Source organism: Plectropomus leopardus, chromosome 9, assembly GCF_008729295.1.
Source record: "Plectropomus leopardus isolate mb chromosome 9, YSFRI_Pleo_2.0, whole genome shotgun sequence".
In the NCBI taxonomy this organism is placed as follows: Eukaryota; Metazoa; Chordata; class Actinopteri; order Perciformes; family Serranidae; genus Plectropomus; species Plectropomus leopardus.
Genome location: NC_056471.1, coordinates 12,391,721 through 12,415,679, shown reverse-complemented (window position 1 = coordinate 12,415,679; position 23,959 = coordinate 12,391,721). Strand labels below are relative to the sequence as shown.

Sequence of the window (23,959 nt, the reverse complement as noted above, 5' to 3'; positions counted from 1 at the left end):
AAAATAAATCTGTTATGGACCTGTATGTGCTACCTCTCACTTTTCACACTATCTCATAGATATGCTCTCCTGCAAAACCATAGACATTGGATTTAAGTGCTAAGTTTTTTATCGATGCCAAGATATGCTTGGCACTTCTTTCAAGTTTGCACATTTGATGGTTTCCATAGAAGTGCTCACTTTCTTATGCAAACAGGGATCCTCCCGTGTTTCCAGCTCAGCTGACCTTCCACCTCCCCGCTGTCTGTGCTGCAGGAGATGGTATGTGAGGACTGGCTGGGGTAGAGCAGGGAGGGCCTTAGGGAGAGGCTGAGATAAGGATTCAAGGCTCAACCTCTAAAAGCCACATTAGTCCCAAAAGCCTCCACCGCTCTGTTGTTCATTCTGTCATAAAGCTCCTGTCCTTGGGTTTTATTGGCAGAGTCTGTGGAGATTTTAAGCCCCTTCTGAGCAGGCCGTCTGAGCCCTCGGGTGAATGCCATTGGTTATGCCGCTAACATTTTGACAAGTGATCTCTGGTGCGTTTAAAACAGACAATGGTTGCCTGAAAAGCCTATTATAAAGCAGTTAGCAGCCTTAATTTACACAAAAAACACCAACTACACTGCTTTTTCACCACTTCATAAATGTTTATTATGAATCCAAACATATTTATACTGTACAGGTTTAATTCCAGTAAATAGACAAGGGTCACAGTATGTTGAAAGGTTGGTTGAGAGCTGGCTTTTGAATGTTCATATATTTATAATAATAAACAATACAAGAGAACAACTTCATCTATGTCATGCATGTTGTAATGTTATTGGCCGGGCATGTGCAACAAATTGCACCATTAAGCAGGGCAGTCGTGTTCATTGAAATCAAAAGATGTGCCCATTTAAGACAACAGTGTGCTTGAAACACAATGACAAAAGGAATATCAAAATTACATTATGTACAAAATATATAGATCTCACCTGACTGGAGCTAGAAACTGAATGAGATAAAGTCCAACTTTTTCTTAAGTATGGTACACAGTTTTCTTGATGGCATAGTATGAGTGCCTTGGCACCAGATCGCTTTAATCCCCGACACTTAACCCAGAGATGCAGCTTCCCTCACAGAACCCAGGTGAACCCTGAATCCACAGAACCCTTTTGGACAGACTGATCAGGTGCTGAGATGTTACTGGGCCACACTAAATCCCTTTGAATCCTTTGGATATTGTCAAGACTATACAGCAGTCCAAACTAGAAAGTAACTGTCTAATGAACACAAAAATAGAAGCAGTCGGGATATGAATTTGCTCATTTACAGGTTTATAAATGGACAGAAGCCTTACGCAGGAAAGTCTAGGTGTTTGGCTGCATTTTTACAGAGTGTGATGTCTTGAGAGGTCAGGAGTTTTCTCCTGGAGTTTTGGGGGTGTGGGTGCAGGAAATGCAAGACTAATGTTGCTTTCCAACTTAAACTCAGTCTTCTTTAAAAGTCAACTTATTGCTTTGAGGCAGGAGTTAAACTAAACAAAACAGGTGTGTGAATCAAAACTCCAGTTCACAATCTTCTGGGTAACATAATTAAAAACTCTGTTACTGACTCCCCCTCCTTTATGCTCTCTCACCAGGACAATCAGCTGATTTGTTTCAGCTGGGTAGCAATCAGTGCCCTGGCTAACTGCCTTCTGGCTCATTGTGGGTCTTGTAGTCTTATAGTGGATGCCATAATAGTTTGTAGTCCTTGCTGCACCCAACAGGAGGGAGTGCATCTCCCCTCAATGACTCTACCTGACAACACAAGAGTTAACACAACTCTTTTGCCAGAGTACAGATGAGGCATAGACAGTGTTTCTGTGCAGCAACCCTCAGTATTAGTGTGTTCTGTAAGAGATTATGGGTCCAGTCTTTGCAGGATCAGGGCATCAAACAATTAACAAGGGTTTATGGGCAGAGAATGGCAAATGGACAGGGAGCTATGGAAGCCCATGAGAAGTCAGGAAATAGAAATTGATTAAAAGTTTTGCATGACAAAAAGTAAAAATACTCATCAAAGTCAAAGTTATAAGTTAATGAAAATTTAAAATGGTACAATCTCAGTTTTGACTTAATGTCTCATAATTCTGACACGAGCTATGCTTGCTGTCGTTTCCGTGGAACAATTCACGCGCAAAAAATGATGTCACGTCTTTTGCGTCCACTTTGAAGGCTCTGAAAGTTGTTGCGGTGCTCAGTCAACACTTAGACTCTTCATTGAGTGACCACAGGGAAAGTCAAATACCCTTAAATAACTGGAAAGGAGTAGCCACTACACTGGGAAAGAACAAGCTTTGTGCTGTAGGGCGTCCAATACCTTGAAACAAACCTTTAGAAAGTCCACATTTTGACTTACTATCTGATCATTTTTACATTTTAGATGAATATTTTTATGATCACATAATTTTGTTTCAGAAATTTGTTAAATGAAGCATTTTGATTAAGTAAATTAAATTATTTATTCATGATTAATAATTTGGTAATAACTCCTCATGTTGACAGGTCAAAACTTGGCTCATAAAATGATGTCTCAGGATTTTTTTTTTTTTTACTTATCCCAGAATTTGGACTTATTTTGTCTATTTTTGTTTTCTATTTTCCTGCCGGCCGTGGGCCTCCATAGAAGCAATACTTCAGGGAGAAAACAGTTTGCATTGCAAATAGCAGTACGTCCATCACATTTAAATTTCAGATGATTCAATCCTCTCTATCCACGGCAAACCAGAGGAAGGTCTCTCCTCTTGTTTTTCAGCCGTTCTCTCACTCCTCAGCTCTGGCACTTCTCTTTCCAATGTCCCATTTCTGCTCCCTCCTCCTCCTCCTCCTCCCCCTCCTTCCCCTCCTCCTCGCTCTCTGCCTAGCCTCAGCTGGTACAGTTCCCTCTCCAGCGCTTCATTGCGGTGGTACATCTCTAAGTAGCTGGCCTGCAGCTCCTTCTGGTAGCGGATGACCTTGTCCTTTTCTGTCTGCCACGTCTGCCTCTCCTCCTCAAAAGCCATGGCCTGGGCCTCGCACTGGCGTCGCTCCAGCAGGAGCTCTGCTCGTAGACGCTCCTCTGTAGGGCCCCCGCACCCTCCTGCAAGCAAAAGGTTCACATGGCTTCAACTACAGTCCAGCAGAGCCGTAGGGGAAATATAATGAAAGACATTGGCTGCTTTTAAATGTGCAGAAAACTTTGCTCTTGACCTGGTTAGTCAAATAACCTGATTTTGGGTCCGGGGATGTAAACATCATCACTCAAAATAACCCAGACAAGCAGACCCAGCTGCATTGATAAGAAAACCCAGTTTGGATGCCTTACTTGCTGTGATATTAAACACACATCTGTGACATATAATTATCTTGCTTTTACTTTTCCCCCAAACTTTCCATGCATGTCAGCTTGGCATGTGCAGGTTTATGGAAAGTCTTTGAGACTTGGTAAAATGTTGTACCAACAAATGAACTTTTATCTGTGCTTGTGGCGCCTCGGCATGAATATATTCCTTTTAACCATCAAAGCAAGGAGTTAAACGATGCCAGTGATGACATGTACACACATGTAACAGAAGTACACATGAAGCTACCTGTTGCCCCAGCTGAAGCACTCTCTTCACCTCCTTTTCCGTCTTCGTTAGCAGTCTGAGAGGGACATCTGCGACGCTGTGTCCCCTGCAGGACGAGCTTCAGTGCGTCTATCTGGCTCTCCCTGTTGCGCAGATCTGTGCGTGTCTCCCTGAGCTGTGTCTTCAGCTGGAAGATCTCACTCAGCTTCTGGGTCACCTCCGCCTGGGAGTCCCTCAGCTGCTGCTTCAACAAGGAGATCTCTCCTGACTTCTGGCAAACCTGAGAGACACAGTAAATGGAAAATTGGGGCAGGAGAGATATGAAGTTTACTGACTCTGCGTACCGCTTTGTGATCATTTTAATAGGACAAACAAGGAAGGAATTCAGTTATCTCTACTGTTCCCTGTAATTACTGCTTTTTAAGTGCTTCTCCGGCCGTCAAGTGTTATTCCAAGGTCATACCTCCCACTGCGTCTCCTCCAGGGTCGGACTAGTCCGCTTTGTCATGACTTCGCCCTCCTGGCTCCTTTCCTTATTCAGGTTATCAAGCTCCTCTTGCAGTTTGTTCTTCTCCTGCTGCACCTTGAACAGCTGCAACTGCAGGCTGCGCTGGGACCGCTGGGCATGCTGGGAAACCTGACGCAGCTTAGTGGCATACAGGCGTTTCAGCTCTTCAACCTCCTTCTCCCACAGACGCTGTTTTCCTTCAAACACCTGCATACAGGAAAGCAGATGGACGTCAAACTTCAAAAGAGAGGCAGACGGATGTATAGATTTATGGGAAGAAAAGACAATGGGATTCACCTGAGCGATGGCGCCCTCGCTTTCATCCAGGTTTCTCTTCATCTGTTTCAGCTCGTGTTCTTTCTCCACCAGACGCTCCTCCAGATCCCGGACCTGGAAAAGAGTCCCAAGGTGTAAAACCAAGTGCTATAAAAACAGTTCAAGCTGACATCACACTGGTGAACAAGCTGCACATGATCATATAGGAACCTGTATTTATGATTTATTTATTGATCGTTTTGAGATTATTATTTCAGGGTTTGGTTTTGTAGTTAAGTGTTTCATTGGTATTTATTACATATTTAACATTTTGATTAGCACTAGGGCACTTTAATTGTTTTAGCTTTTGTCTTATATCTTTTTGTCATGTTTCATCCTGTATGTTGCTGAAAACCAAATCTATCTATGGGTACAAATAAAGTAATCTGAACCTCATCCTGTGTTAGTGAGTCTGTTAATCACTCTGACCCGTTCATCCTCCATCCATATATCTGCACGTTACTCACCACTTCCTCAACAGACAGGGACAGTGTCCATTCATAAGGAGGTGGAGCCTCCCCTCCATATGGAGTCAGACGGCTCAGGGTTGCCATGCTCCGACAAGCCATCTCCCCCATGGCCACGCCCCCTGACCCTATAGCCTTTGGGCTCAGAGGGGTGCGGTCCAGGGAGCCAATGGTGTTGATGTGGCCCATTGATGCACTAAAAGAAAAAAAAAAAAAAGAGAGAGATAAACCCCAAAGGCCATTAAAATCTCTTCCATTATCACCACCCACACAGTCATTAAGTATGAAAAAATCAATTATAGCAACACTTCTTTTGAATATAAAGTAGAGCTAAGACAATAATGCAGCAGACCTGATGTGAGACAGGTGTGGGCGGAACGGAGGCCGGTATGGCGGCAGGCTGCTCATGGAGTTATGGCCCGAGTCTGACAGGTTATCATCCTCCTGGCTCATCCCACGCACCGAGGAAAGCGCCTACACAGTTATAATTATGCAGTTATTCATCAGTGTAACAGTAATAGGCTGAATTTTTTTTAATTTTAATTCCAAATAATGGCTCAATAAAATGACAAATCAAGAGAAGTTGGTAGTTTTGCTTCTGTAATTAAGACCTAATTCACTTGTTCGCTGGCCCAGAGCTCAACTTTCAATTGCACTAAAGTCCATTAAAAAGTTTGAGACAATCAAATAAATGGACTAGAGGCAGTAACTGGACATCGGTTCATGAGACCTGGATCAAGACTTAAAGTTACGATCATGTGTTACCTTGTTTCCACTTGATGTGGGTCTGTCATGACGGGAGGGTGACGAAGATGAGGACGAGGTGGAGACAGCCTTAGGGACATGGGCATAGGCTCTGTGCAGCCCATTGGAAAGGCCGTGGTCCACATCCTCCGATTTGGATGACGGATAGAGGTTTTGCATTGAGCTGAAATTTTTGGGGGTGACAGGCTTAAAGGCAGACCTTAAACGAGCCTGGAGAAAAAGAACAAAGTTCGGGGGCACTTTCAGAGGATGCAACATTTATAGTAGAAACTTTAACTACAGGGGAGAGACAGCAAATGTTTGTTCACAGCAAATATGGCTGTGGCTGTTAAATCAAAGCTGTCCCACCCTCTGTGTTGTTAGAGTTGATCAATTCAAGCAGAAAAAAGGTGAGATTTGATTGCTGCAATAAATTCAGCAGCACAGCAAGTGGCAGATTCTCAATCCATGCTGGCGAACCAGAGGCTGATTTATGCTGGTAACAGGCTATGGGGGTGTTGCACCACGCTACCAGAGATGTATAAATGTGATACTGATCAATTTAGCACAGCCCTAGCAGCCAGTTACTGGCTGTATATCATTTAAAAAAAGAACACAATGGGAAGTCATTCAGCTGCATCTGTGCCTGAATACGTTTAACTTAAAGTTTACTCCTACAGTACTAGAGTTTAAAAATGTAATTCACATGATGCTTCCAAAATTCTGTTTTTTTCAGGGCCTGAATTTCAGTGCAGGATTGAGAGTATTGTGCATAATTTTGTTGACTCTCGCAAATATAGCAATTACAATTCAGGCAATTTCTGCGCACATTTGTAGAGAGGTCAAATAAATTTCAGCTAATGTCATTTGCACTAGTGCAGAATGCGGATGGACTAGACAACACACATGTTGCGCTCTCTCTTCATCTCTCCACAAAGGTGCAAGCCCCCTGTACTGTTTCAGAATATCTAGTGACAGACAGGATTAAATTATCTGAAGTTAAGGGCACGCAAGCATAAAGGTACCTGGCGGAACCCAAAAGGACTAATGCAAATGGCAGTGATGTCAATGTTAACAGCGTTAACACTCAGGTTCCTCAAAAACGTAACGGTCGCATTACTAAGGCGAAGCAGCAGTCCAGGGAGAGGTTTCACGCTAGCAGGCTCGGAATATATCTGTGGCTCTGACTAAAGAACACTGAAATGAGCGGTTACATTTGTGAAATGTATGGTGCCGAGCCTTTTACCTGCCGATTTTACAAAACTTTAAGTCGCCACTAAGATGGCATTTCTCATACAGCAAGGAAAAGAAAAGAGTACAGCATGGATACCAGAGAATACAAAAAAAGACACGGGAAAAAGAAGTAAGTGCAGTTCCAAAAATAAAAAAGGCCTTATAAAATGAAACTTTTTTCGGGGTTTTAAACAATATTTACCTTTTCATACTTGCCCCCACTTGGAAGTGAGTTCTTTGTCAAATCTACTTCGGTGCCGTCTTTATGGTAGACTTTGGCGTATAAGTTGTCCTCCTCACGACCACTGGTAGGGCTGAGGCAAGGGATAACGTCCTTCTTACCGTCACTGCTCGCGCTTGCTTTAGGCTCTTTTCTGTTTGGAGGCACAGTGGGTCAACTAGGATCGAGTCCTGTCAGGTTTAATAGTACCTTGCAAACTACTTTGCCTTCAAATTTGCAGCATGTGAAATGTTTACTGAAAGCATGTGTGTCTTTATGGCTGCACTCACCTGGTTATGTTGAGGTAGTTGAGTAATTCTCTTTGGGTAAAGCCTTTCTTCAGGAGGCCATTGGTCTGTTTGGGTCTCACCTGGGGCACTGCGCGGCTGCCTTTAGTCGGGGACACATCTGGCCTCTCCACCAGACTGCCTACACTTCCCATGCCGCAACGGGCCGAGAGGGGCAACGGGTTACGGAAGTTTTTGTTGGGGCCACGGGTCAGAGGAAGAGTCTGAACTGAGGTTGCCATTGGTTACAGGGCTCTGTGGGGAGGTGAGGTGCTCTGTAAAAAAAGAGAAAAAGGAAGGTGAAGAAGTTAGACCTGTTTATAGTAAATAATGAGCTGACCATGATTGTGATAGCAACAAACCATCACAGGATTTCTGTTCAGATTTTCACTGCATCTTGGTAAGCTGTGTTTTAAGCACATTACCATTTTTAAGGGAAGGTACCTGTTGGTTCTGTGCTTATTAGGGCTGAAACTGATATTTATGGTCATTATCAGTTGTTTTCTCAATTAATTGATTAGTCATTGTCTCTAAAATGTCAGATAAAAAAAATCTCAGCACTTAAGGTGACATCTGCAAATGTTTTGTTTTGTCCGACAAGCAGTTAAAACCCAAAGACCTTCAGTTACTTTCACAGAAGACTACAGAAACTAGAAAATATACACATCAGAGAGGCTGGAACCAGAGACTTTTGGCAGTCTTTCTTTAAAAAATGACTTGAAATGATGAATTATCAAAATCGTAGGTGAGTAAGTTTCAGTGGATCAGCTGATTGACTAATTGCCTATTTGCTGCAGTTCAAAGGCTTTAAACCAAATAAACTACAACAACGACTGAGAGTCAACAGCCGTGACAGTGGCTCTTCAATGGCTTCTCTTTTCAGACCAGGAGGCCACATTCACTTTTTTTTATTAAGTCCATGCATTTAGCAGATATAATGTTTACCATGGCTACAGTGTTGATTTTAGCACACATTTACATGGCAGCATTTGCTAATAGGGACTAAACACAGAATGTAAGCCAAAATCACTCTGGATTCATCATCTGGGCACCATGAATATCTGAACCAATCCATTCAATGGTTGTCAAGATATGTCACCAATAGCATAAAATGTCAAACTCATGGTGGTGCTACATGAAAATTCAGAGGAGGTCTTGTACACTTGTACACAACCTCTGCGGACCATGAATGTGTGCGCAAAATGTCATGGCAGTCCATCCAAAAATTGCTTAGATATCAGTCTGACCAAAGTGGTGGACCGACCAAAATTGGCATCAATAAAGCCGTGCTGCTTAAGTAAAATGAAGTGTGTGTGTCTTTACTCTGTAACTGAAATAAACTCCACCTCCTGCCCCTTTACTACCCTGAGTGGAGGCTCATCTCTGGAGGACGAGCATGAGTTGACAGACGTTTCATCAGCTGTGTTTCTCTGTACAGACAGCTGTCTCAGAGCACAGCTACAACAACGCAGCCTTCCCACACACAAACTGACCTGCACGAAAACCCTATTATAGGAGAACAATGAATGTAAAACTTACAAAGAGGACAAATCCCAAACCAATTTGAAAATGTCTATTTCATAATGTAGCTGTTACAGCATCAGCCCTGCCTCTTAGAAGCTCATGTTATCCTCTCCTCAACAGGCAAGTCAAAAACAACAGTATCACATGAGTGAGGGTTTTGCTATTTTTTATGGTGGCATATGTCACATCACAAACCTGCTACATAACTCTGATCCAACGATGGATCAGATAGAAAATCAGACAGAAATGCTTTGGTAACAATACACATTATGGTCAAATTAATCGAGTGCCAGCTTATTTTGTTTGCAAATTTCTGTCATCAAAAGCATGTGTATCCAAATGCACCAATCACACAGCGAGCCTTCAGAAGTCTGGCATGGCCTGAACACATTTCCCACAGATATGATGGCTGTCTGCATGAGATTAAGTTTCCTGTCAGTCACTGCAGGCAGAAAAGAAACAGCACAATGAAAAACATTTTCTCTTGACTCTGACTAAACTAAACCAGTTGCCAAGTTACCCCAACACCTACCTAAGAGGCACTATTGTTTTGTCGATTTGAGTTTGAGCCTCTTCAGCTCTGCGCAGCAAATCTTCTCTCAATATCGTCTGTCAAATCACCCACATATCCCCTCCCTTCCTTCTTTTCAGACAACCTCATTAAGGCTCACTATTGATTTCACCCTTTTGACCCTCTTTCCCTGTGCATAAACACCTCCCAGTAACCATAAAACATTCTTGAGACCATAAAACACACAAACACGCCGCAGTCTCTCTGGCTATAAACAGGACCAGAGGGAGGCAAAGTCTCCTTTTGTGCTCAGCCACAAGGGTACACAGGTAGAGTTTAAAGGGCCATACCACACATTTTGCTAGTTTTACCCCATAAACATCCAATCTCAATATAACATAACTGCCAACCCTGTTTTAAACCACTCCACAATTTTTAAGATTTATTTCATAACTTGTAGCTCTTGGTTTTGATTATTTTTTATTTTATTAAAATAACCCAGAGAGAGGCTTATAAATTGCTTCAGATTGGTAATCCATCACAAAGAACATGTCCTTGTCAAGGATATGCCACTGCTCTGTGATAAATCGTTTTCCTCTGTTATTTGAGACATGGCTGCCAAAAAGCACTCTAGTGTAAAGGTATGCTGTCACAAGATCCAACCTGGAGGCTCACCATTATAAAATGCTGGGTTTTTCCTTCATTAGAAAAGGTCCTGTTTGACAGCTGACTCTTAGGCCTCAGGTTTAAATGTCCTTAAACGTCCTTAAAGGTGAGCTTCAAGTCTGTTCCTGCTGGCTCCCCCATAATTATAAAGCAAGAGCAAAAAATGGCCACTGGGATAGATTGATTTTCTGAAATTTCTGAAACAAGATTCAGGTTGCTGCAAGTGCCTGGAAGTTAGGAAATCAAGCTTTTAAAACTTGTTTTAAATTAAATGTGTGACATGTACACTACCGTTCAAAAGTTTGGGGTCACTTAGAAATTTCCTTATTTTTGAAAGAAAAGCACTGTTTTTTTCAATGAAGATAACTTTAAGCTAATCAGAAATACACTCTATACATTGCTAATGTGGTAAATGACTATTCTAGCTGCAAATGTCTGGTTTTTGGTGCAATATCTACATGGGTGTATCGAGGCCCATTTCCAGCAACTATCATTCCAGTGTTCTAATGGTACAATGTGTTTGCTCATTGCGTCAGAAGGCTAATGGATGATTAGAAAACCCTTCTGCAATCATCTTAGCACAGCTGGAAACAGTTTAGCTGGTTAGAGAAGCTATAAAACTGACCTTCCTTTGAGCAGGTTGAGTATCTGGAGCATCACATTTGTGGGGTCGATTAAACGCTCAAAATGGCCAGAAAAAGAGAACTTTCATGTGAAACTCGACAGTCTATTCTTGTTCTTAGAAATGAAGGCTATTCCATGCGAGAAATTGCCAAGAAACTGAAGATTTCCTACAACGGTGTGTACTACTCCCTTCAGAGAACATCACAAACAGGCTCTAACCAGAGTAGAAAGAGAAGTGGGAGGCCCCGCTGCACAACTGAGCAAGAAGATAAGTACATTAGAGTCTCTAGTTTGAGAAATAGACGCCTCACAGGTCCTCAACTGGCAGCTTCATTAAATAGTACCCGCAAAACGCCAGTGTCAACATCTACAGTGAAGAGGCGACTCCGGGATGCTGGCCTTCAGGGCAGAATGGCAAAGAAAAAGCCATATCTGAGACTGGCCAATAAAAGAAAAAGATTAATATGGGCAAAAGAACACAGACATTGGACAAAGGAAGATTGGAAAAAAATGTTGTGGACGGACGAATCGAAGTTTGAGGTGTTTGGATCACACAGAAGAACATTTGTGAGACGCAGAACAACTGAAAAGATGCTGGAAGAGTGCCTGCCGCCATCTGTCAAGCATGGTGGGGGTAACGTGATGGTCTGGGGTTACTTTGGTGCTGGTAAGGTGGGAGATTTGTTCAGGGTAAAAGGGATTTTGAATAAGGAAGGCTATCACTCCATTTTGCAACGCCATGCCATACCCTATGGACAGTGCTTGATTGGAGCCAATTTCATCCTACAACAGGACAATGACCCAAAGCACACCTCCAAATTGTGCAAGAACTATTTAGAGAAGAAACAGGCAGCTGCTATTCTATCTGTAATGGAGAGGCCAGCGCAGTCACCTGATCTAAACCCCATTGAGCTGTTGTGGGAGCAGCTTGACTGTATGGTACGCAAGAAGTGCCCATCCAGCCAATCCAACTTGTGGGAGGCGCTTCTAGAAGCGTGGGGTGAAATTTCTCCAGATTACCTCAACAAATTAACAGCTAGAATGCCAAAGGTCTGCAATGCTGTAATTGCTGCAAATGGAGGATTATTTGACGAAAGCAAAGTTTAAAGGAAAAAATTATTATTTCAAATACAAATCATTATTTCTAACCTTGTCAATGTCTTGACTATATTTTCTATTCATTTTACAACTCATGGTGGTAAATAAAAGTGACTTTTCATGGAAAACACAAAATTGTCCGGGTGACCAAAAACTTTTGAATGGTAGTGTACATGATGTACATTGGCAGAAATTCAGTCTCAGAACCCATCAGCTGTTGTCTGACACTAATGTAGTTTGGATTATTTTCTAACTTATCTGCATTCATATGCAGGTATCTGTTTATTTAGATTAGCAAAAATATTGTCTGGGCCGGTATCAAGTTGCAAATTAAACTGTCACCAATGAGCAGCACAAGGAAGCAGAAGTCTTGTCCAGGATATCTGCTGGTTACACCAAATTTCCTGAATTACTGGCCATTACCTCAGAGGCTACATCATCTTCAGACCAATAGCCGAAGGGTTCCAAAATTGCTTCCAGTATGGTAGTTACTCTACAATGTTTTTGCAAGGGCATGGTTGCTTCAGGAATCAAACCTTGGCTCGTCCAAATTAATGACTAGGACATCCTGCCGCCTGACCATCCGTTCTCAGTCAGCACACACTAACGACACACACACACTACCTTAAAGCAATCTCTCTCTCTTGCTGTCACACAGAAATATACCATGCCTGAGCACCGAAACCCGCAGTTACACTCTGGGATCTCCTCTTGCTTCTAATACAATCCACATTTATCAAGTACTTTGCACTGCTGGCCTCGACAGTTATAACAATTATGCAAATGGTTAAAATAGGCAGAGAGAGCTGTGCAACGGCAGCTCCAGCCCACTCCACTCAGGGCTCTCAGCCAGTCCGAGATCAAAGCAGCCAAAGCAGCTCATGTTTATATTCATGAGGTACAATTTCTCTTGATGTAAAACTTTCCACTAAAGCATCCGGCTCCTAATCAGCCAATATAATACCGGCTGAGAAAAGAGACCTGATTATCAATGATGATGGATATAATCAAATACAATGTGACAACCCGGTATTCCTCTGGTGCCGTCAAAGCAGGAAGTCTGTGTCATGGGTCAAAGTGAGACATGATGGATATGAGTCAGTGCCGGTCATGCTGAGTGTGTATGTGCCTGACACCATATGAATTAATCATGAGTGTGCCAAACCTAATGGCCACTGGCCAAGGGCTGACACAGTATTTTTAGGCCTGGTATTTTACTCTGTTTGTGTCTTGTATCTGCCAAAGACATGAGAGGCCAATCGATGCTTGACGGGAAGCAGGGGCTGAGGTGAGGGAAGGCGACCCAATTCCTCTTGGGTAGATTGGAGGCTAAAAATCCTTTTAGGCAGTAACCACAAATCTTGCAGGACTGAGGAAATCTTGCATCCAGTTGTTTTCCATAATTGCCTTGTAGTTTATGGGCCTCGAGTAAACCAGGAGACACAGCAAGATTTACAGCCCAGCCCTGATGAACCATGGGGCCCTGAAATGCAACACACATCCTTAAATCACATACACAAACACACACACACACACACACGGATCAAAGCAGTGCTTTCCACCAGCCTTGAACAGCTACGGTCTAATTGAAAAGTGCTCTGTTCTTGATTTATGCTTCTTTCAAAGCAGTGACAAGCTCTTTCAAAAGCTGCTAACTTTGATCAAAAATGTTGAACATCAGTGTATCAAAGTGCTGCGCAGGTAATTGATGAGCCTTTCCCTGCATCTGCTGCTGTGCATGTTGCTGGTTGCCTCGTTCAAAAAGGTTAATTGCTGCAAACTGAAACTCTAAAGTAAAATTAGTACATGAATGAAACAGATTACTGACTAGATCTGGCTAGCAAACCTTATCAGCCTGCTAAACATAGCTGAGAGTCAGTATAATTACCTTGTGGGAGTGCACAGTGTTCCTGAAACAGTGGAAGCAGGCTTTCTGACACATTAATTTATTTATGGCAGAATGTCACAATCAGAACGTGCAGTGAGTGGAGTGTTGTTGAAATATATATGCAGTTTGGTTATTCATTGCACCACACTCTTGGAGTGCAGAGCGTACTCAGGGCACGGATGGAGTAGCAGAACATCAAGTGCATCTGCTACAACCATTCAATCTGCTGGGTCTAGCAGCTGCTCATCTCATCCATCAATCTGATCTGATCAGCTATCAACGGAACGACGAATCAATTTTCTGCTGAGGAAAAAAAAGAACTCAAGAAGAGCTCTGCCTGTACTGTGTCCACAGACATGCAAAAACCCCTACATTTAGAGAGGGGACACAGAATGATAAAAAAAGGGACACACTATTGCAACACATAGACTCTTTCTGTGGGAAACACTGGGAAGTAAGTAAATACTGCAGTTCTCAAACAGAAAGGACTATAAAATTTAATTAAAATTAAATTAATTTTGTTTTGTCAACACTGTCACTTATAGAGATATAGAGCATTGCACACTAAAGAGGAGATGCGTGAACATGTTCCTGAGAGGGTGTGAGTCTCTAAAGGCTCTCAGTGAGGCTTTACAGTGAAAGGTTTTGGCTCTAGTTTTCTCAGGCTCATATCCTAACTCATCTAGAAAACCATACAACTGCCACCTAACTACAATCACAAAGAAAACAAAACACACAGCCTTCAAGTGGGAGGTTTCAAGGACGCTCTCTCCTCAATTATTGTAATCAGGTGTCCTGCAGGGAAGACAAAGCTTTCAATGAAATGCTTGAGCGTGAAGAGGGGATATTTCAAACCCTCAGAGACACAAAGGTCAGCACTGGGACTGAGACACAGGAGAGAAGGACAGGGAAACCAAATTCCAAAGATGCTTCACAGAACACAAGCTCGGGCTCGTCAGCTTTTGATGCACAAAATGCTCCCTCCCACGGACGCTCACTCACACTTGTGTGCGCGCAGGTCACTCAACACAGCCCCGGAAAAAAAGCACACGCAAGGCTCGCAGCTCCAGATCCTGTGCCCTCTTCCCTCGGCGCTCTCTCTCCCCTGCTCCACGAACAAAGTTTGTTTACGTTTGTGGGGTAACTTTGCAGGTTACATCTAAAACTCCCACACAGCTCACACTGTTACATTATATAAGCTCTATCAATGCTGTGCTCGCTAGTTGCCACAGCTGTTAGTTGTGTAAAACACTATAGAGCGATTACCAAATCAGCCACTGGCCTTATTTAATCTATTCCACAGAGAACTGCTGTGTTATATTTAACTCCTACTCTGCCATTACAGCATGCCGTGGTGGTTTGATGCAGTGTCATAACTTTGACGCATCATGCTAAGAAGGATGTTTACCGGCCAAAACAGGCTAATTATAGACATTATTTCCGGCCAGCTCATTTAAAATTGTATCTGTAGGCTTGACTGGTATTGATTTTGTTTTTACTAGTGGAAATGACATTTCAACATGTCAAAAATGTCACTTTTTGACACAAAAGGAGGCTGAATAGGAAGGAAGGAACCATCCCACATGAGAAGCAAAGTAACGCTCTGCTCTCTGATTGACTATTACATGGTAGCATGTAATGTGTGAGTGTGAGAGTGCCTCTGGCTGTGGGGCACAACAGCAGAAGAGAGCTCGGCAGCAGCCTCTAATTGTTAGCAGGTTATTCATTATGGATGGGAGACAATCAGGCAGACAGACCTTGTTCCTCTCCACAGATCCTGAGGCCTTTCAGGGGAGCCAAGATGCTAAAAAGAGGAGTCGTGAAATGTTCCTTCTGTGCAACTGAGGGCCGTTTGTGTGTCATGCAGTGTCACACGCTTATGAAATATGACAAGCTACACACAGAATCTAGTCAAACGCCTCAAGCTTAACGGCCTTGAGGCAATTCTTGTCTTCTGTTTTCTGAATGAGAGAGCAGACAGAACTTTGCGTATAAAAAGGTCAACTTTCATATTTCATGACACTCAAGATGACGAGCAACCTCTCTGTGAAACACGGGCCATAACTCACTGGCGGTCAGACGTGATGGTGCTAAAGCTGAAGGCCCAGTGTTCAGTCTCACACTGTCTCCATTGATGAGCAACACTTGAGTCTTGATGGAGGTCAACAGGTCATATTTGGTCATGACCGCGGATACAGAGTGCTATTGAGCACACACAGTTAAGAGCAGACGTTTTATTCCTTGAGTACTGACAAGGGAGAGCTGACACATTTTAGGGAACACTGGAGCAGCTTGTATACCAGTGATACTCAACGTACAATACATGGGCCAAATCTGGCCCTCGACAGGGTGTCGGGTGGCCTCCCAACCATTTTCTAATTCATAATAAAAAATAAAGTGAGACTTGCCCCTGACCTTCAGTCATTTTGCAAAAGGCCCTCAAACAAAGCAAGTTGAGTATCCCTGTTATATACCATACTATACCATCGTATAAGCTTAGAACTCATGATTATGAATAAAAGCCCAACTGTTCTGCTATGGAAATGTAGAGCCAGCTCGGTGTTGTAGTCCCGCTGTGCTGCCCACAGCAAAGGAGTGCTCTGCCCGCTGAGCAAGGCTCTGCTGCCCGGAGTTAAATCAGCTACTGACGCCAAAAGAGGCGCTTCTCCTCCTCCTCCTTCTCCTCCAGCAAAATATAAAAATAAAAAATAAAAGCAACAGTTCTGGCTCCATCTTTCTCTCTCTTTCTTTTGTATGTTTTAGTACTTTGTCCCCCTTTCTCTCTGTCTTTCTCTCTGTCTTCCTCTCTGTCTGGCAAGCCTTGACAGCAGAAATCAACTGTGATGTGGGGGTAAGGGCGGGAACTCTGGTGATGCAACCAGGAAATCCTCCGAAGGCTAGACCGTCCCATTTTATAACTGTTGATGCGGCCTCTGGAGGTGCCTCCGAAGGAGTCACCTCCGTAGACCACGTAGGATACGTCCTCCGGAGGATGCAGACCGTGAATTGGGACACACCTTGTGTGTTACACTAATGTGGTTATTTTAAGTACCATTTAACTGATATTCACATGATCTTTTTATTATTGTTTGTTATTTTTTAAGTTCTGTTTGCATTAGCCTCTAGCTTCTTGACCTCTCCTGACACATTTCTTATTTTATTCATTTGAATTTGATGCAGTTTTTAATTGTGTGCAAATAAAGTGGTGAAGTACTGAGTCCTAAAACGCGGAAGTCTGTTAGCCTTTTAGCACTTCTGGTTCCCTCGTCTTATAGTCTATGGGTTTTTTAAATGGGTTTTCGGTAAAATGCCTTAAATAAGGTCTGTGGTTAACACAGGCTAAAGATATAAAGATGTTTTGCTCTGCACCATAAAATACGTCTTCTTAAACCTGATTTTTGAACTTTTAAGGTTTTACTCGTCTTTTACTCTAACAAGTGGCTAAATGGGACTACATTGTTTGTCAGAGACGTTACACATTATCATAATGGGACACAGAAACTCATTAAACCCACTTGTCTGCCTTTACAGCTTTACAGAGTCACACTCAAACTTGTAGATTTATCAGTGTTTGTATTTGTAACGTTTAGGTTGTGCGACCAAAATATAATTTGTTTATAGCCTAACAATAGCTTTTTGCCTCTGGCGATTTCATTTAAGTTTCAAAACACACAAAAGCGGTGTTCATCTGTGAAGATTACCATGCTAAAAAAACCATGTAAGTATCATAAACTCTTGTTCGTCACAGAGTTTATTTTTGGCAATAATCAAAAATCCCATTCAAAAATCCCATAAGATTTTTGACAAGGGAACCATTGTGATGTCATCTTCCTGGTTGGCCTACAAAAATACGTCATACGTTCACCACTCTATAAACTACATATAAATCATATTAGGTCCCCTGGTATACTGGTCCGATACGAACAGAGCTTTAGAAGATTTGCAGTTAAACAATTTTTTCAGCTCTATACTGTAACTCTGCACAGTCCTGATCACGACTGGCGGTATTGACCTGGACTCACTCTGAGTCTGAGACGTAGCAGCTGAGGTGGGTTTCCTTACTTTGCATCTGTTAGTCTATTGATGGCGGCCTGCACAGTGCGCCTCAGTCTTTACTGCCTCTGCTGACATTACAGTATTGTATTTCTGCACAGAACTTGATTTCTGGCTCTGACAACAGTAGCAATGTCGGGGTTATCTCGGGTGACTGGTTGGACTGATGTTTCATGGAACCTTATTGATCTCAATCTGACCGTCGTTACATAAGGCTGCTTCAGTGTGAGAAAACGGCCCCCGAGGGAGTGTGTTCACAGGGCCACCTCTTACCTATAAATGTATTATTAGTGTTATTTAGAGGGGCATTCATTCAACAACAACAACAACAACAACAACAACCATGTTCTGCTTCTCTTCCAGGAGTACAAAAAGTCAGGTTTGTTAGAATATCAGAGTCTTTAATTTGTGCTGTGAAAAAGGACTGATTGCATAATCCCTGGCTTTGTTTAGATGAATGCTTGGGTTGGCCACTTAGCCACTATTTTAGTGCATGTGTATGAATTTGGGTCTCCTGCTGACGCACAAACTGTGAAATAAGATGCCCCAGTCATTCCACTGTGGACTGGCCTGCTCTGTAGTGCTATGTAGTGCTGTGATAAAACAAGCCTTTTAGAAATTGCTGTGATGTGATGTCACAGTTTCCAGAGAGCTATTCCAATGGCAGCCATTTTTTCCCTCGCATCGCAGCTGACTAGGTAGAGGCAATGTCGAAAGTACAAGGTAGGCACGCTAATTGCTCTGTTCTTAACTGTAAAGATGAGCACAAGTCTCTACATGGACTACCAGCTCATGAGGACAAGAGCGGAGTGACTGCATTTTATTTTTGATGGCATTTTTCACCCAACTGTTACACCAACCTGGGACAGTACAACTGGATTTGCTTAGCAGCTGTTTTCGAAAGCTGGATCAACGCCAACTGTCTGAGGAGAGACTGTCGATGTGGGAGCTGTAAGTATATTTTAAAACGTAATTAAGCATGTACTGTGTTTTTCTTTTGGCATTAATTGGCTAATGCTAGCTGCTAATTTGCCAGTAGCTAACATTAACTGCTAATTTACCAGCTAACGCTAGCTGCTAATTTACCAGTAGCTAACACTAGCTGCTAAATCCAACTAAGCTGCACTGTTTAGGCATCTTGTGGGTCTGAGACACTGTGTGGCCAAGCTGGTGTAACATTTGTTTTCAGATAACGCAGGTGCAGCTGTTGGGCACGACAAAACACGAAAGCAGGCAGGGAGAGCTAACGCTATGGCTATGTGTGTGTGATAAAGAGAGATTAGTACTCGAAGCATAAGGACAAGTACTTGACCTCAGTGTTGTTTTAAGTTACATCCACTTGCCCTTCACTCATCCTACACACACACGTTTACCCTGAGCGGTAACACTGATAACAAAATACATCTGACATTGGAGGTAATCTCATAAAGGCAAATATCATTCAAATATTGTGTCATTTTTTCCATCTTTAAAATAGAATTTCTAATATTATATGTATCCAGCATCAACTGCAGGAAACACACTATTCATCTGTTCCACCGTCACAAGTGACTGCATTAGTAATCTGGGGGTTGAACTGGAGAAAACAATATCCAAATGAGTCAAACAATTGCCTGGTTGCTAAACTCTTTCCCCCTTAGTTATTGTCACTGCACCTGTCAACGTTTCTATTCTCGCACAGCAAATAATGTAGTTAATTAACTATTATAGTGTTGGCAGGTTTACTACTCAAAATTCTCGTGTGAAACAAGAGGTTCTTGATGTCAGACAGACAAAAGTGGCATCTCGATTCTAGAAAAATGTCATTTTTTTCTGTTTAAGCCTAACAGAAGTGTGTCTGTGTTCTCTAACTTTTTCCTTTAGGCCCTACGTTCCCTCACATAAGTACCTCTGCCAATAAGGTATTGTTTTGTACCTGTCTGTCTGTTTGTCTGTTTTAGACAAACAGTTACAGATATTAACATTAACAACCCTAACCCATAACCCAGTAACTGAAGGGCGGACTATGATGCTGAGTGAACAAGAGAGCAGTAACATAGGGCAGACGCTGGCCTAACTGTTGCTTGGGGGATCTTATCAGCTCAAACTAACTAAGTAACTGATCTAGTGCTAGCTCCATGACTTGTTTCAAAACAGTGTCTACCTACTTTTCTTATTTTCTTGAATAAAATGTCAATCTTCTCACCTGCCGTCCTACTCTATCATCCTTGCACAGTTCAGTGGATGAGATTGAGGCAAGCATACGCAGATTTTGAGGGAAACCTGTAGCACCTAGAAATGCTTTTTACAACAATACTCGCCAATTGCTACTTGCATTAAATGACAGCTGACTTCCATGTTTTGGTGCTGTTGTTTTTTTCACTCCCGATGCCAACCCATACCCGAGACCACCTTTTCAAATGAGTATATACAAATAAGATGCTGAAAAGCAGTTGCATTCGAAACATAAATAAGTGTACATTAGAGTCATGCAGTGTGCAAGTGATTCATTGTAACCCAGAACATCTTTTACAAACCATGCCTCAGTACGGTAAAACAAAGTGGACTTTAAGGTCAAGTTTATTCTGACCAAATCCTTCACTACATGAGAGTTACAGTATGTCCTTAAGCTCAGAGACAAGCAATATAAAGAGAAATACGAATTAATGTGCTGTGCTTGAGACATGCGGTAAACTTAAGGTGATGGACTACAGAGGCTAAACAGACAATTTCACGTCTCATCAAAATCTGCTGACTTGTGGCTGAACAAGTCGGGATGATGCATCTTTCCACTGCTCGTGTAATGTTGACCAATCTTGGAAGCATGACAAATTCTGACACCATGTTATACATCTCTTATGATTCTGGCTCTGTTTTCAGGTGTTAATAAAGCACAGTGACTGGCATGATGGAAGTGTTATAATTAAAAACAAACACTTCTTTTGAGAATATTACAGTGTTGAGATAATTATCCCTCTAGATCGTTTCCATACCATATATTTGCTCGTTTTCCCGTGATGTCATCAAGGACATCAACAACATAAATAAATATCTCCTCACTTAACTTCATTGGAATTTATGAGAAAGCAAACAACAAAGTGGCATGCAATTTATTTCACCTTATCCTGAATACAGTACAAATTCTGTGTTTGGTTTTTGTTCACCTTGTCAGTGAGCAATTTCTGCACAGTGTTTGCCAAATGCTGCTATCAGCAGAGTGTGCTCACCACAGACCACAAGTTCAGAGTGAAGAATGTAAAGGGAGAGAGCGATGTGAGGAAACAAACTCACATTCCCTACATTTCTCACTAGGTAATTATTAATGTGCCTTCACATAACCCGTACAGCACTGATATGGCTGATGTGGACAGAAGCCTTTTTCTCTTCTACAGGCTCTGAAGTGTTGTGGGTTATTTACAACAAAAAAAACTCAACAACAGTGTCTATTATCAAAGCACCTTAGTTCCCACGAGAGCTTAGTTGGTAATATCAGAAACTTAATGACTGATAATTCTACCTCATAATCAGAGCGCGGGAGCCATACAGTGTTAAATTGAGCTGATAAAGACAAAAGCATGAGAGCTAGCTTCTTATTTAAATCATTAGAGCGAGGACAGAGGGGGGACATGACGTTCTCTTCTCTTTCTGTGGCTCCTTTGTTTTCTAGAGCGGTTCATGTAGGAGTCACCGTTCTGTGATTACAGAGATAGAAATTGAGTGGTTCTCACATCGACCCACACCTGAACCAATTCCACTTAACAGCTGCAGTGAACGTGCTTGTGTGCATCCGTCCACACACCCTCAATGTTAGACCACACACAAACAGGGATGTGTTTAGGCTGCAGCTGAAAATTGATTGGGAATCAGAGGAATACACGGATATGGGTTGAACCACAATATTAGTGCTTTAAATGTTGATGCTGTCCCGCATATATAAAAAGCTTTCCTGATCACGTCCCAGCAAACTTTTTCTTTGATCTCATCTGCACTTTAACAACAGGAGAAGAGCGGAGCAGGCTGTGTGTCAGGTTGTAAACACCGATGCTGACGCACGCTGATGCAGAGTCAGAGGATCAGCACTTTTTCCTCCTGGAGTTTCTCTGTAAATAAAGTGTGTTTGTTGGTGCTTTGGGGCAGCGCAGCAAGAACTACTAAAAATCAGCTTGTTCAGCCGACTCAGGTCACAACTTTACTGTTAATGACAGCAAAGCAACAAGAAACAACATTAACATGAGGAGAATTTCACCTTGTGCCAACCTACAGTTCGTCTTAAGCTATGCAATTTAATAATAACACAACAAGTCAATCCAATAAATTCTTGTTCCACAGCTTTGGTGCAATCGGGAGCCATGAAAAGTCCTCAGGGGGAATTCCAGGGACACAAATAGACCATCAGACAGACAATCATAAACAAGAACGTAACGGAAAGGCTTATTATTGAGGACACACAGCTCAGCGGAGCATCTAATCCTATATATTGTTTTTAAAGCACCATGTGGCTCCATTTTGGGATGTTCAATAATTAACACTTAATTAGCATATTAGCTCTGTAAGTGAATAGGGAGGCTGCTGATCAGCATGACGTCATTCACCCGGGAGGTGGATTTAGTTAAAAAGTTAGCTAATTTCAGCTCCACTGCAAAAAAGCATGCCTTGTAGGATGAGTAATTAACAATCAGGGTGCTTTCCTCTCATCTCTGCAGATTAAGCTTCTCCTCTGACCATGCAGCCTTAAATCACAGAGAAATAGAAACAGAAATAACTCAAACTTTCCAAGCAGCAGGCTCAGGAATGTATAAAATATACACATGCAGGTTAGGCGAGTTCTTGCTTTGATCTGAAGCCCAGTTTCACACACTAGACTGTGGACTTGCGGCACTTTCAGTATCATAAGACTTTTTAAAGCAAATAACACCTAAATAATGGAGATAAAAAATATAGTCACTTATTTACCTGTGATTGTCCACCTGATACTTCACTCCTCTGCCCCTGATCCCATGCTCACTCTATTTCTCTTTCCGTCTCATGCGCGCGCTACTGATTATCACATCACATGACTTCCTGTTTCTCAGTCTGTGATGGCAGTTGGGAGGTGTGGATGGGAGGGAGCAGCCTGGTCCTTACTGCTGACCTGCAGGCCACCACAGGATGACTTTGCACTGAAGACTAAGCTTTTTTTAATCTGTGCGTGAGGATTGTTTCAATACAAACAGCATGCAGTTACCTGGAGATTTACCCTTTTTTATAATATAGGACACTGGGAGAAATCACTGGGTTGACCTCTGGAGCAGCTATAAGTCCATTTTGGTACTTTCCCGCTCACACTACACCTTCTCCTTTCCCTCCTCTTCCCCTTCTCACCTGCTCATCTCTTTGTGCTCTGTGAGCCCTCTCAGGGGCCGCTGTGGTTCAACTTGTTCTCCCAGTTTCAAAAACAAAAGCCCCGCATGTGAACCAGCTTTGAGGCAGTCAATCCAGACCATGCATTGACATATGAGAGCTCCACTGGACAAATACCAACAACATAATGTTTGCTCATGGACAATAAGACAATAATGAGGGCTCAGACTTGGGTTAAAAGATGGACAGCAGGAATACAGAAAAAGAGGGATGAGGGTAGGAAAAAATAAGAGTGCAAATGAGGAAGGAGTGGAAAATGAGAGCATGTGGGGGTTGTCTCAGCGTGGACCGTCTGGACAATAGTCTGAGTGTAAGTCCCCCTTCCTGAGGCTGGGTTACTGGACGGGTTCTGCATCGTATCAAGTTACATAACTCAAACTGGAGACGCTTGCATCGGAGGGGGGAGAAAAGAGAAGACATTGTTCTCCGCTCCTTCACCAGGAGAGAGCCACTCCTTCTTTCTTCTTCTTTACCATGTGAAGCAGGCCATAGAGCTGAGGGGAGTGAAGGAGGTATCTGGACTTCTTAAAGCTGGCACCAATAGGTGGGCACGCAGGAATCCTAGCTAATAAAGCACCTTGCCAACCAGAGATGCACAGTGTAGCGACTGGCAAGCTATTAAAGACATTCCAGTGCAAGAATGTGATGTATGCGGCCCGCCGGGTGCAATTTGAAGAAAATCAGGTGAAAAATGAAAGGAGGGGATAACCCCATCAAAGCTAAGCAGCCCAGTCTAACAGCTGAGCAGGTGCCGTTGTACCCCTGTCATTACCTCTGGGCCCCACAGGCATATCCCGTCTCAGATTCCTCAGATTCTCAGTTCTAAGTCTCTCAGCTGGCCGACAGAGCAGCACCAAGCTCTGGGAACCTGGAGGAGTGGTGAAGGTGG

The 23,959-nt window shown here is 42.6% G+C and overlaps 1 protein-coding gene across 2 annotated transcripts in view; it reads right to left on the bottom strand.

The window, feature by feature from the left end:
* Positions 1-622: 622 nt before the first annotated feature.
* n4bp3 (NEDD4 binding protein 3) overlaps positions 623-23,959 on the bottom strand; it is a 31,050-nt gene continuing 7,713 nt past the window's right edge. Inside the window, exons 1-10 of one of the 2 annotated variants that reach the window (XM_042493982.1) lie at positions 22,624-22,708; positions 7,331-7,602; positions 7,023-7,194; positions 5,609-5,818; positions 5,196-5,317; positions 4,844-5,039; positions 4,359-4,451; positions 4,017-4,268; positions 3,575-3,833; positions 623-3,084 (exon numbers count right to left, since the gene is read on the bottom strand). In XM_042493982.1, coding sequence (XP_042349916.1) covers positions 2,690-3,084; positions 3,575-3,833; positions 4,017-4,268; positions 4,359-4,451; positions 4,844-5,039; positions 5,196-5,317; positions 5,609-5,818; positions 7,023-7,194; positions 7,331-7,569 — 1,938 coding nt within the window. In that variant the 5' untranslated portion in view covers positions 7,570-7,602; positions 22,624-22,708 and the 3' untranslated portion in view covers positions 623-2,689. Of the gene's footprint in view, positions 3,085-3,574; positions 3,834-4,016; positions 4,269-4,358; positions 4,452-4,843; positions 5,040-5,195; positions 5,318-5,608; positions 5,819-7,022; positions 7,195-7,330; positions 7,603-22,623; positions 22,709-23,959 lie in introns of those variants that run through there. The other variant, XM_042493981.1, reaches the window with a different exon arrangement.